At 43.4% G+C, this 12,648-nt stretch overlaps 1 protein-coding gene across 6 annotated transcripts in view; it reads left to right on the top strand.

Moving 5' to 3' along the window:
* The window catches only part of HERC2 (HECT and RLD domain containing E3 ubiquitin protein ligase 2), a 115,342-nt gene extending 112,958 nt beyond the window's left edge, over window positions 1-2,384 (top strand). For all 6 annotated transcript variants that reach the window (XM_075093695.1, XM_075093714.1, XM_075093675.1 and 3 more), the window contains 2 exons: window positions 568-780; window positions 1,381-2,384. In XM_075093695.1, the coding sequence (XP_074949796.1) occupies window positions 568-780; window positions 1,381-1,653 (486 nt within the window). In that variant the 3' untranslated portion in view covers window positions 1,654-2,384. The remainder of the gene's footprint in view (window positions 1-567; window positions 781-1,380) is intronic.
* Window positions 2,385-12,648: the final 10,264 nt, after the last annotated feature.

Below are 12,648 nucleotides of genomic sequence, written 5' to 3'. Positions count from 1 at the left end.
CTTCAGATATTTATAGGTATTGATGAGATCCCCCCATAGTCTTCTCTTGTCCAGGCTGAACAAACCCAGGTCTCTCAGCCTTTCCTCAAAAGGGGAATGTTCCAGCCCCCTGATCATCTTGGTAGCTCTCTGCTGGACTTGCTCAAGCAGTTCCACATCCTTCTTTTGTCTGAGGAAAGACTAGAAAATGTATAATTGCCCTCTTGGTGTTAATAAGGTTATTTTGATGTAGCTGAGCTGTGATGTAATGAATTATTTCTGGAAGAAACAAACAAACAAAGCCAAAAAAAGCCCACAAAACCCAGACCTAGGAGGTGAGTTGGAGATATTTGTCCCCAGTAAAATATTTCATTCTTTATGTGATTCAGGAATATGAAAGAAGGTTCATTATTGTCCTCTGATGGGAAGACATATATTTAGTATTACTGCACAGCAATTAAAATATCTGAATGCTCATTTTGTCAGTGTAAAAGCTGATTAAATATTTCAAAGCAATTGAGGGGAAAAAATGGCCTATAATTGATTTGATCGGACTTTTGTAGCATATCACTATATTTTATTTTTCAGGTATGTGGAAGCCCAGATATTCCACTTCACCTTCTGAAATCTGTAGCAACTTATAAAGGCATTGAACCAACTGCTTCCTTGATACAGTGGTTCTGGGAAGTGATGGAATCCTTCTCCAATACAGAGCGATCTCTCTTCCTGCGTTTTGTGTGGGGCAGAACAAGGCTGCCCAGGACTATTGCAGACTTTAGAGGGAGAGACTTTGTTATTCAGGTAAGGTTTGTGGGCTGGGGTGTGAGATTTTTATTTTAAAAAGCTGGTAGTAGTATGACATAACAACAGAACAGGCTGATTTCATTAAACTTGGTTATGTAATGGTTGTATTGTAGCTTCAGCAGTGCAACAGAGACCTATAATGTGTATAAATATTTTTGTCTCTTGACTTGGGCAAGTGGATATTTGTTTCATTTCTCAGCCATTTGCTTCTCTGGATTTTGATAAATGTTCTGCTGTCAGTCATCAGCAGTTCTTGCTGGCATTTATTTAGCATTTCATTCAGCTCAGTAATCATTTCAGCTAAATTAAAACCCCACAATCTTCAAATCAAATTGGTGTTTGCTGAAGTATATACAATCTTCTTCAGATTGTTCCCAACCACATATTCATAATCAAAGAAGCTCATATATGTCTGTTTTTACTTATTTACTTAGTGTAGGGAAGATGGATTTGGTATTTTCATTGTTCTTTTAAGAAATATCAGCACCAGAATCACAAATCTAACATGCTGTTAAAAAAAATTCTCAAGTTGTATTCTGATTTTTATTTGTAGTTTGGACAGTGAATCAAAAATATGACGCTTTTTGTTTTCAACAGGTGTTGGATAAATATAATCCTCCAGACCACTTCCTTCCTGAGTCATACACTTGCTTCTTTCTTCTGAAGCTGCCCAGGTATTCCTGTAAGCAAGTACTGGAGGAAAAGCTGAAGTATGCCATTCACTTCTGCAAGTCCATAGACACTGATGATTATGCCCGGATAGCGCTGACAGGAGAGCCAGCGGCTGATGACAGTAGTGATGACTCTGATAATGAAGATGCAGATTCTTTTGCTTCAGATTCTACACAGGACTACTTAACAGGACATTAAAAAAACCTAATATAAGGGATAGTTGTCACAAGCACTGAGGCAAAACGCCAAAATGACAATGAAGCCAAGGACAGTTTAGGTCTCACAATATAGAGTATGTAGTCAGAGGGACAGTGATCTTCTGCACATGGGGGAAGTGTGTTTGCAGCTCACAGTAGGAATTGAGGGTTACAGCTTAAACCATCAGCTTAGAATAAATGACACAGTATATGGGCATTTAACATTTAAAGAGCTGAAAGTGGCCCCCCATAATGCTGCACTACATTTAGAACCTTTGTGTTTACTGAAGTGTTGTAAATGTTTATATAAATATGGTAGTGCAGCATCCAAAAGGCAGTGAAACCTTTAAATTGTGGGTGCAATAGGTTTTTCCATATTAAGTGTTGTGTTCTGTGCATCTTCTTGATTGTATATTGGAAATACTGTGCAACAACTGAATAGTATTATAAATATTTCAATTAACTTTACTAGAAGTTTGTTAAAAATTTTTGAACATTGGATTAACATTATTCCTTGAAATTCTTCTATAGATAATAAAAATGGCCATTAGTTTCACCTCCGCCCCTGGTTTGTATATTTTAGCTTATGCATTATTTAACTCAAATTTGATACCTTTCTGTGAACAGCATCATAATTCTTATCATGGAAAGCGTGCTGTATATAACTTGTGCCATGTAAATGCAAAGGTTATAATTTCCCTCTAAATAAAAGTTCTGCCACAGGAAAAAAAAGTATGCGTTTTTTAATGGTAATGCAGCTATTACACAGGCCGAACATTGCATCGGCTCTAAGAAATGTTTCTGCAATTTACAGCTGTTGACCAAACGTTGCTGCTCCACCAATATGTAGCTATAGCAGGTGCATTGCTGTGGGCAGAACATGAGCTATAGTAAACTCAGAGCAAATCCACACAACACGTTAGCGGTAGTGATGAGGTGCTCTTTGTTTATGTAGTTGTTCCTAATGCTACTGTTGTCAGTAATGGTAACTTTGTTCTCAGACTCCTGGGGAAAAAATTGCTTTTGCGGAAGTGTAAGGGACAGATGTCTTTTAAGTACCTGAATGTGAGTAGAAGAGTATGACGATACTCATGTAACGTATTGTCTCTGAGGAAATTAGATCATTTGGCAAGGCTTGATCATGAAACATTGTGCGTCCAGAATAGCCTGTTCGAAAAACTCGTTGAAGTCAAGTGGTGTTTGGCGCATACATAGCTTATGCACTAGTTTTTCGAATTAGGAAAAGAAGATTTAGTTGTGCCAAAGCACTAATATTTTACTTAAAAATCCAGGAGAAGGTGTTGTCATACCATTTCTTTACTAATTACTAGGGTAGGTATACGTGAATATTTAACATTTTACAATTCAGAGTTGATTCATTTTCTTTTTAGTGTGTGCATTTGAATTCTGTTCCAGCTTCTGTAAATTTAAATAATACCTGTGGTCATGGAATCAGTTTTCCTGAGACATACTTGATATCTCAAAATAGTGGTGAAACTATCTATTTGTTGTTACGATATCGGAGATTTGAAATTCATGAGCTTGAGAGGCCTCTATTTCGCACTGAAGATGTCTTGCAATAACAGCTCCTGTCCCAGTCCTCTGTCTTGCTGGAGATTCTGGAAGTCAGGCCTGTGCACTCTCCTCCAGATTTTCTCTGTTTGCTGATGAAAAAAGCCAAGTCTTTTTTTTAGTCTTAAAAAAGATGCAAAACCCCAAAACCTGAAGCAACCTCTTTTATCTTTGCTGCTGAATTGAATTTTTCCTGAGATAAAGAGTGGAGAGTCTAGTGCAGAAGTACTCATGTGGTCGTCTGCTGTCCTTCGCCATGGTAACATCGGAGCCTTGAAGGCATCCAGCTTGATCAAAAGAGATTTTTCTGTAGTCAGCTTTTCAGGAAATGTGGTGGATGAGTCATGCCCAAATGCCACAAGCCCAAGGACTGAGACAGTTCAATTGCCATTCTTGAATTTCAAACCCCGTTTCAGGAGGATATGAACTACTATAACACGGAGAAGTTTTATAACTTGCTTAGGAAAGAAGAAGAAAGTCAAGAGCGTTTATTCCAACAACAGCAAAAAGGAAGTATCCTTTATATAAGGAAGCAGTTTACATTATTAGTTAGTGAACCATGTAAAAGGAGGTTTTTAAGCCTCCTTCTTTGCTTTCCCAACCTAACAGAAGAGTCTCAGGTGCCCTTTTGCAGTGTGAGATGGTTGTCACCGGTGGGCTGGCATACAGCATTTCTGAGTAGCCAGTTGTCGTTCTTGGAAAAAATACTGTTTCAAGTGGCCAAACCTGATATTTCTTCTTAATTGGCTTTTAGATGCAAATTCCTAGTCTGAGAAGGAAAAGGTCTCAACCTGGCAAATGAGGAATGGATTGCTAGTGCTCCTTTCCCTTCTTCGTATGTCGCTTCCCTGTAAAACCAAAGATGGTTTGATTTATTGTAACACTTTGCCATTATGAAAGCATAGAATCATTAAGGCTGGAAAAGACCTCTCGGATCCAACTGTCAGCCCAGCGCTACCATGTCTCCTAAACCATGTCCTGAAGTGCCACGTATACACATTTTTTGAACACCTCCAGGGATGGTGACTCCACCACCTCTCTGGGCAGCCTGTTCGAATGCTTGACCACTCTTTCAGTAAAGAAATTTTTCCTAATATCCAATCTAAACCTCCCCTGATGCAGCCTGGGGTCACTAGTGACCTGGGAGAAGAGACCAACACCCACTTTGCTACAACCTCCTTTCAGGTAGTTGTAGAGGGCGAATTGCAGAAGACACAGAAAAATCCTGTCCCATGTTCAGAATTACTCTTCCTTGCCTGGGTAAGTTCCTGATACCTCTAAAACCACCTAATGGCTGCTAAACAACCTGGGAATAAGGAGAGTTGGTCATTGCGTCCCACCGGAGAGTTTAGGGGGCACGTACCATTTATAATTATGGTATTTGTGCCTTAGCATCAGGTTAGCTGAAGTCTTCAGGGCAAAATATATAGGTACTTGCTTCCCCTGCAAGCATCTTCACCAGCAGATGATGTGCAAAACTAAACCATGCAGCACTCTTCTAGAAAAAAGGGAAGCAATGGCTTCCAGAGATCTCATTAAAATATTTTCACTTTTTAGTTTAAAGAAAATGTACCTTTAATCGCCCGATGAATCCTATAGTTAAAAATTATGGTGTTAACTAAAACATGCCAACATGGTTCTTTTACTCAGTTGGGGTTCAAGGCTGAGAGATTGGTGCAAAAGTTACTCTATCATGGAATCATGTCCTTACCTTCAGTGGAAACTGCAGCGAAGCAACACAACTGTGAATGTGATACCCAGACTATTTGTGAATTCGTGCTCCTAATACTTGGGAAAGATTCTGCTGGTTTGTGCGTTTGCCTCAAATGCGAGCGCTGATGGTATGTGTGCAAGGCACTGTTCTTCAGCTTTGCATTTAGTCATCTGACGGTGAGCGAGTAAGCTTGTGCAAAGATCTCACAAAAACACAGAGCAGAATTGTCTAAGTTGTTTCCTGACTGTGGTCATCCTTGATCATCTCTCTCCAGGCAGTTTGGGTGTGGTGCACTGGCATCATGACCTGGAAGAGGTTTCAGAAGAAGCATTTTGAGAATTCTGTTGGAGGAAGTGGAGTCACGCACATGACAGAGTACAAAATCCTCTAGGATTCTCCTTGGTAAACGGGACAGTGTTAAGTGGAAAGAAGCTTAATGTTCCTTGGGCACTTGCATATACCCACTATTGATGATAAGCCGTAATAAGGGCAGGGTAGAACATTTCTAGAAAATAAAGCCCAGGATAGGAGTACACCTTGTTTCACTGTGACAACTTTATTGCGGGGGGCCGGAAAAGTGCCTATGGCATTCAGCCTCAATGGTTGGCTGGGCTTTGTCACCCTGTTCAGCAGCAACTTGTAGGAAAAGAAAATGTGAGAAAGTGCAAAATGAAAATGCATGAAAATAGGACGCTTGCAGCCGTAAGAGGCTCTCGTGCTTTATTCAAGTTTGTCCTGCGGCCAAGACGTGACAGTGAATGTTTCTCCCCAAACCAGCGTGCCCTTTCAGAGGTCCAAAAGCAGAGAAATTAAAAAATGACCAAGTAGATGAAGCTGTGATTTCATTCAGAAGACAGACTTCTGAATTCATTCTTCTTGTGGAAAGTATTTCACCGCTATTTTGAAGAAAAGATGCTCTTTAGCTTCAGGAAGTGATCTTGTTTTGAGCAAGTTCTTTCCATCATTTCCCTGTGATAATTTTTCTAACGTTTGTTTTATATGTTTGACGTTTGTGACGCAAATGTGATTTGCTAACCACAGATTGTGATGAAACTATTCTAATGCTCTGACCTAGTACCTAATAGGTGAGGCAGACTTGCTTTATTATAGCTTTTGATATTGTCCCTTCCTTCTTTATAACACTTTTTACAAGTAAACTAAGACGACCTCTTAAAAGAGGTGGAGGTAAAGCTGCATGCGATATGTGAAGCCCCCTCCTAAACTGGAAAAACATTTTGAGTGAGACTCTTTCATGTGTTCTTCCTCGTTCTGCTGCTTCTCAAGTTGTTCGTTAGTTTCATCGCATCGACTTAGGAGCACCCCTAAAAATAAACTAGAGAACAGGGTCCATGTCTGAAGTGAAGCTGACAGGGGAAGGGCTGGCTGACCTGAGCAATGCAAAAGTCGATGGATTGTGAAGTGCTGTGCATAGAAGGAAGAAATCAAATGCATGAAATACTTGGGTATGGGGGCCAGGTGGGATTTGGGCTGGCCTGAGTGATTTGCTCTTCCTCCATGCTCCTACAGAGGACAGGGGATTTCTGGGGGAGAACTGGCTGGACAGTAACAGGAAGGAAATTGACTTTTTGTAGTGCAAATCAGGCACTTCCTGTGTCCCTGGGGGCAGCTGCTTCCTTGCAGAGTCACTGACCAGGCTCTAGTCTGTGGCGCTCGTGACTGGAGTTACTCAGGTGGGGCAGAGCCTAGCTGCCTTTGGAATTTTTAATTTTGGAACAAAGGAAGCCATTTTAGTTGCAGATGTGGATCTACTGTATGATGAGCTGCCAACACCAATAGGAAAGGTTAGGCATTTAGGCTGATGGTACCCAGTCACGTTGCCTCTGTCACTGCGATAAAGTGACTTGCCTTAATAGCACAGACCTGTCGTATGATGGACCGTGCTACAAGTACTAGAGGATGAAAATACACTGTAGAATGGCTGGTACGGTCTAGGAGTCAGCTACCTGGGAGCATGTTGGTGCCCTTGGGTGCATATGACCTTGGGAGGAAGGTAGTGGGACATTTTATGGCTGTTACCATATTGTTAAGGGATGTTAAAGAGCACAGCCACCTTCCCCAGCCACCCTGGTCCAGGACCTTGCTGCTCAGATGCTGGAGCCTGCCCTGGGGACTCAGGAACAGTGACATGGCTGCCTCTTTCCCCTTCACAGGCAAACTTCAGCTACTGGTGGAGCTGTGCACGTGCCCCAGCGACACACACGTGGGCATGGATGCACACAGGACACTGACACAGCCAGTCCCACACACCATTCCTATGCCAGTGACTAGGTGTGGAAGAACCTGACCTGTGCCAGTAGCTGATGCTGAGACCCCACTTGTGCCAGTAGCTGGCATCAGTTTTCACTCACGCCCACACAGATCTTACTGGTAGCCAGCACTCAGTCCTTGTGGCACATGTACACATGGGATAGAGAGTGCAGTTGCGCAGAGAGATAGTTATTAAATCTTTTATTGAGATGTAAGAGGACAGGACAGACTGCAGTGATCAGGCACAGGGCTCAGCCGGATGAGTGTACTGACTAGCCCTGTTTTACACATAACCAGCTGCCTTCATACCCTTTTGTGCCTGGCCTTTCTGTCCCTCCCTGCTCCCCTCCCCCTGCGTGTCCTTCATCGGGGGGCACAGTCCCATCCATCCCCTGCAATAGCCTGGACCCTCAGGTTTGCACCCCCAACAGCTGCAAAGTCCCAGTTTGCCTTCAGGTTCTTGCTAGCCCATCAGTTACTGTGACTGACCAGCTTTATTTCTGGTTATTGTGTTTGTTAACAGTAATTGCTTAGATTTCAGGGCTCTATGTGTTTGTATCCCTCCCTTTCCTTATCCTCCTGACTGATAAAATAAGCATTCCCACGCTCCACACATCCTTACCAATTAGTGTGACTGACTGGGTTTGTTCTTCCCCTGATCTCCCCCATCATGTGCCGGTCAGGTTTGTCTTTGTTCTTGTTAATGGCTCCTTTGACCAGATACCCTCAAAGGAGTGGACGCTCTCCTTCCACATACCCTTGCTAGTATGGTCAGACACGATTTATTAGTTGCCTGTGTGGCTGAGGAATTAACTGTATGGTGCTTATCTGGAGGTGATCACTGAGGCGTGGAGAAATGGATGTCAGTATTGTCCAAATGTCGGTATTGATGGCAAGCATGCAAAGAAGCAGATTTCCACCCAGCGGGGTGAAATGTTCTCTTCAAGAGCAGTTTCACAGTGCTGCTGTGTGTCTGACAAGGGCTGTGTAGACAGCTGGAAGATGCTTAGAAAGGCACAGGGGCAGCCAGCAGACTGGATGTGTGTTTGGGGAGGGTATGGCCTGCAGGCAGAAGGCTAATGAGTTGGCTTCCATGTAAATAAGGCGAAGCTGCATCCTGCAGAGGTGAAAGCTGTGAGGACAAGCTGCAGGACCTCCAACCATAGGTGAGGGTAGGCCCACACTGACAGGATTTGTGTGAGGTCTGAGAGCCTTTGAGCTTTTTCCAAAGGTCACCACCTGCAGGTGTAGTGGACAAAATTTTCTGTATTGGGAGTGAGCTATACTGGCAATTCACACACAGATACTGGATGCTGGCTTTTCTAGATACCATGATGTCTGTAGATGAAGCTGTGGCCTGCAGCTTTATGAAGAAGTCAAGAGCATGTGTAATCCTTTCATCTGCAGTCAGAGCCAAACAACATTGCAAGAATTTCTCAGTTAGGCAATGCTAGAGGACATAAGGATGTGAGGACCAGAGACCAAACAATTCCACATGATGACCAGTTACAAAAGGAGCAAGTATCCTTCCAGGGGGGTTTCCATGGCATTCAGTGACGGAAAGTCCATTTTAACCTAATCATGAATAAAGCTTTCGTTGGAGTACTCCCGGATATTCCCTAAGACACAAGCACACTCCCTGGAGAAAGGACAAAAGGAAACACATCTCTGGCAGTGTTAGAAAATGGAGATGAAGGAGAGTGGGAAAAGAAAAAGAGTGGGAAAGTCTGATGCAGAAATGCTAGATAAAAACACAGTAGTAAATCTTTCAATATGTTAAAAAGTTGGAATAAAAACTGGAATGATCTGTGGTCCACAGTTATGCAAAGCAAGTTGAGAATAAATAGTATCCTTACAGCAGAGATACTGGACACCCCACACCACCATTCCACTTTCTAACTTTAGAGACATTTAAGCACCAGAAAGCATAGTTTAGGCAGGTCATGAGTTCTGGTGGATAAGAGTTTTTAAAACCTTGTTAGACATCTCTTGGTGATCATCTGATGATACTTGATCTATCCTCAGTCAGGTAGCTGCCCAAACTGATTTCTTGAGTCCTCTTAGCTCATTTGTTATTCCTGTAATGCCCTATTCATTGTTAGCTTCTCTAAAAATGAATTTCTATTAAGTAGAATAGACCCTGCAGTGGTACCCTGTCCATCATGTTCTAACCAAGGTGCCTTGAGGCATCCAAACTTACTGTAGACAAGACCCTTGCAATCTTTATCGGTTACTACAAGTGAAGACTCTAGCTTTTCAGCTGCTTGCTTTTCCAGTCTGGACCTCCACTGGCTTAACAGGATCTTTGATTTTTCAATAACAGCTTCCTTAACCAGATGCCAACTCCTCTGCATATACAGTTCTCCCTGACCCCATCAGGGCTTGCTCATGATTTAGGATAGAGACAGACTGCCATTCTGAGCTAGAGAGTCCTCTAAATACCTTACTCATCTCCTGCCAGAGCTGTGTGTCTGCTGGGGAAATGCCACAGTTCTGGCTGAGCCTGGTGCGGTGGGATGAGCAGTCTCCTCTGCCCCAGGTCAGCCTAGCTCCCACAGCACGCCAGCTCTGCAGTGTTTCTGGTTCATGGCCTTACAGTGTGAATGCTCAGAGATACATTGGACTGAGGGCTGGGCTGTGGTGCTGCTCTCTCAGGATAGGGAAGACCCATATGCTGGATTGATAAAGTGACTCCTTCCTCATCCACTGCCTGAAAGCTGTTGGTGATTGTTTTCCCATGGGATCATTTCCTTTTATTAGGTGGCTCTAAAAACAATTGCACTGGCCCAGTAAGATGGGTATGGGAGAGCAAGCACCACTAAGCCAGCCCTACTCTGATGTCATAGAATCATAGAGTCGTAGAATCATTTAAGTTGGAAAAGACCTTTAAGATCATTGAGTCCAACCATAAATATAATGCTACCAAGTCCACCACTAAACCATGTCCCTATGCCCTTCTTATTGTCCCCCAAGACTGCAAATAGTGCCAAAAGTCTGGCTTTCCTCCTGGATGCAGGGGCTGTGTGCTGGCCATGGCTGTTTCTTTTATGGCTGCAGGAAGGGAAGCCCTGCTGAGCTGTGAGCATGCTTCTTGTCAGAAAAGCACAACCTCATGGACAGACACCTCTTTGGCTGCTGGAGAATGGGATGTCTTGAGGCCAGAAGCTGGCTGGTGGTGGGGAAGTGGTGGGAGCATGTGGCTGCATGCGGGGAAGGGTGAGGAGGCAAGACTGCCTCCATCATGCACAGCAGCTGGATCCTCCTGGTGCCCGCTGGGAGGCGGGGAGGCCATGGGCAATGGAGGCCCCTAGTCCATCAGGTAAAGTGGGTGGTGCTGGGGAAGCCCCTGCAACACTGGGGTCCCTGAACACCTCCAGCATTTTGGAGCTGCCTTGTTTTGTTGTTTCGAATTATTTTTTTCTTTTTATCCTTAGTATTTATGGCTTGTGGAAGCCTTTCATCTTGATCCAGTTTGTAGACTCGATGTTTGTGTCCTAGCTGGCTCCTTTGCTGGGATAACCCGGCATTGCCTTGCTGGGCGGCTGGAAGTCCAGCTTCAAGGCTTTTACTATTGGATCAAAAATGCCATGTTTAGCTAAATGTTTTGCAGGCTGTTTTACCAATTCAAACTTGCTCATATGATTACAGTGGTGGGTAAAGTAGATGTTATCAAGCTCAGTGTAGGATTAGTTATGATCTGTCCTGGAGCCAGTATGAAGCTGACCCAAATTTTGTACTGTGGGCCTTGGCTACTTTAGTGGGAATGCCACCCTGTGGCCATGTAGTTTGTCCTTCTAGTGTGTTATGCACAAATCCAAATTGTTGTGAAAATGGCAACTATTTTGAATGGCAGTAGTCTAACTAACCATTTTTGTGTGTTGTCAGAAGACAAATATTGTGCATTATATGTGTCAGGGAAGGAAAGCCCCTGGAAAAAAGAAACGTGTTTGTTATAAAATTCTTGATAAAAACAGGCAAGTATGACTCCAGGGGACATTTATCTTGGCTCCAGGTGAAATCACATTTGGCTTCAGTCCCTGGGTTTGCCCTTCAGTTTCGGTTCAACAACTAAAACTGCCTGCATGCTGCAGGATGTCAATACCATTTTGATGTTTGCTTCCAAGATGGTCTTGCTTGGTCCCAGGCACTTTTGGGGTGGTGTTAAGATACCCGTGTATAGGCATGACCAGGGGAGAAGAAGCCTGCGGGAGATTTTCAAGCTTCCTCTGTCATTAAGGCACAGGACTGGGAGTCAGGAGATCAAAGTTCCTGTGTTGTACAGAAAAGCTGTTTCAACACATAGGATGCATTGATAGAAGTGGTCTCATAAGAGTGCTACTCTCATTTCTTTGATGAAGCCAAGCCTTTGTTCATGCCAGGCAGTGCACTGCAGACAGTTGGCTCATCCCACCTAGAGAAAGCTGCCGTCCTGAAAAGGGAGCAAGGACAAACAGCACCGATGCTCACTGGTCTGGTAAAATTTACACTGCTATATCCATGAAAGTAGCCTCAGAGTGTTGAGCACTGAGTGGGAAGAGGAAAGAGAAGGCAGAAGGTGGCTGTGCTTAGCTGTGTCACACTGTATCACAAGAGCTGGGAAGGATGTGGTCAGCATAACCATGGCAAAGAAATGCAACTAGGATTGCCCTTACATGTTTATATACAAATTTGTGTTGATCTGGGTATTGTTTTGCAAAGATGTAAGAGTTAGAGAACATAGAGCTGACTAATGGAAAACAGTTTGAGCAAATATTTCTTTACAGTAGCTGGCCACAGAAAAGGCTCACATGCTCGAAGTGTGATATTGGGATATCCTTTTATGCAAGGCTTTGAAGGGAGAAGTGGGAAGGACAAAATCCCTAGCTAGAACTTGCTTACAGGCTGTTTAATATGAAAGACAACTGTACAAGCTGTTTCTTTCCATTTGGGAGTGGAACAAACTATCTTATCACCTTCTCATCCCTTACAGAGTGGCGACAATTTCTGCTAAGGCCTTATGGGAGATGGTAAAACAACTGCTCTGTGGCACTTCTGGGAGATTCAGGTTATTCTGTGGTCTCAAAACTACTCTGAGACAGTAGTGTTTGCAGTAGTCAGTGCCCCTTCTGCTTATCAGAGTCTAGATCCAGTTTTCATGCTGCTTTTAGGAAAGAGGTGAATTGCAATTACTGAGCACTCATTTACTGACGTGGTTGGTCTTGGGGTCATTTCATGGGTGTCAGTACCTTGTCCGTTGCCTGAAGAAGACAGCAGCTCCTAATAATAACATGATAACCATGCTACTGCTGTGTTGGGAGGGGTTGCAAAGTATCTGTTCTGGCTTAAACATCAACCAGCCTGAAAAGCTGCCCTGGGGATCATAGACTGCTCTGAGAAGGGGTTATACTGTGTAGGGGTGGGATTTTGACATAATGGAGGTCTTTCATCTGGTCAGTTATGAAT

This window comes from Phalacrocorax aristotelis, chromosome 1 (genome assembly GCF_949628215.1).
Source record: "Phalacrocorax aristotelis chromosome 1, bGulAri2.1, whole genome shotgun sequence".
NCBI classification, from domain to species: Eukaryota; Metazoa; Chordata; class Aves; order Suliformes; family Phalacrocoracidae; genus Phalacrocorax; species Phalacrocorax aristotelis.
This window is presented reverse-complemented; position numbering and strand designations above follow the sequence as displayed.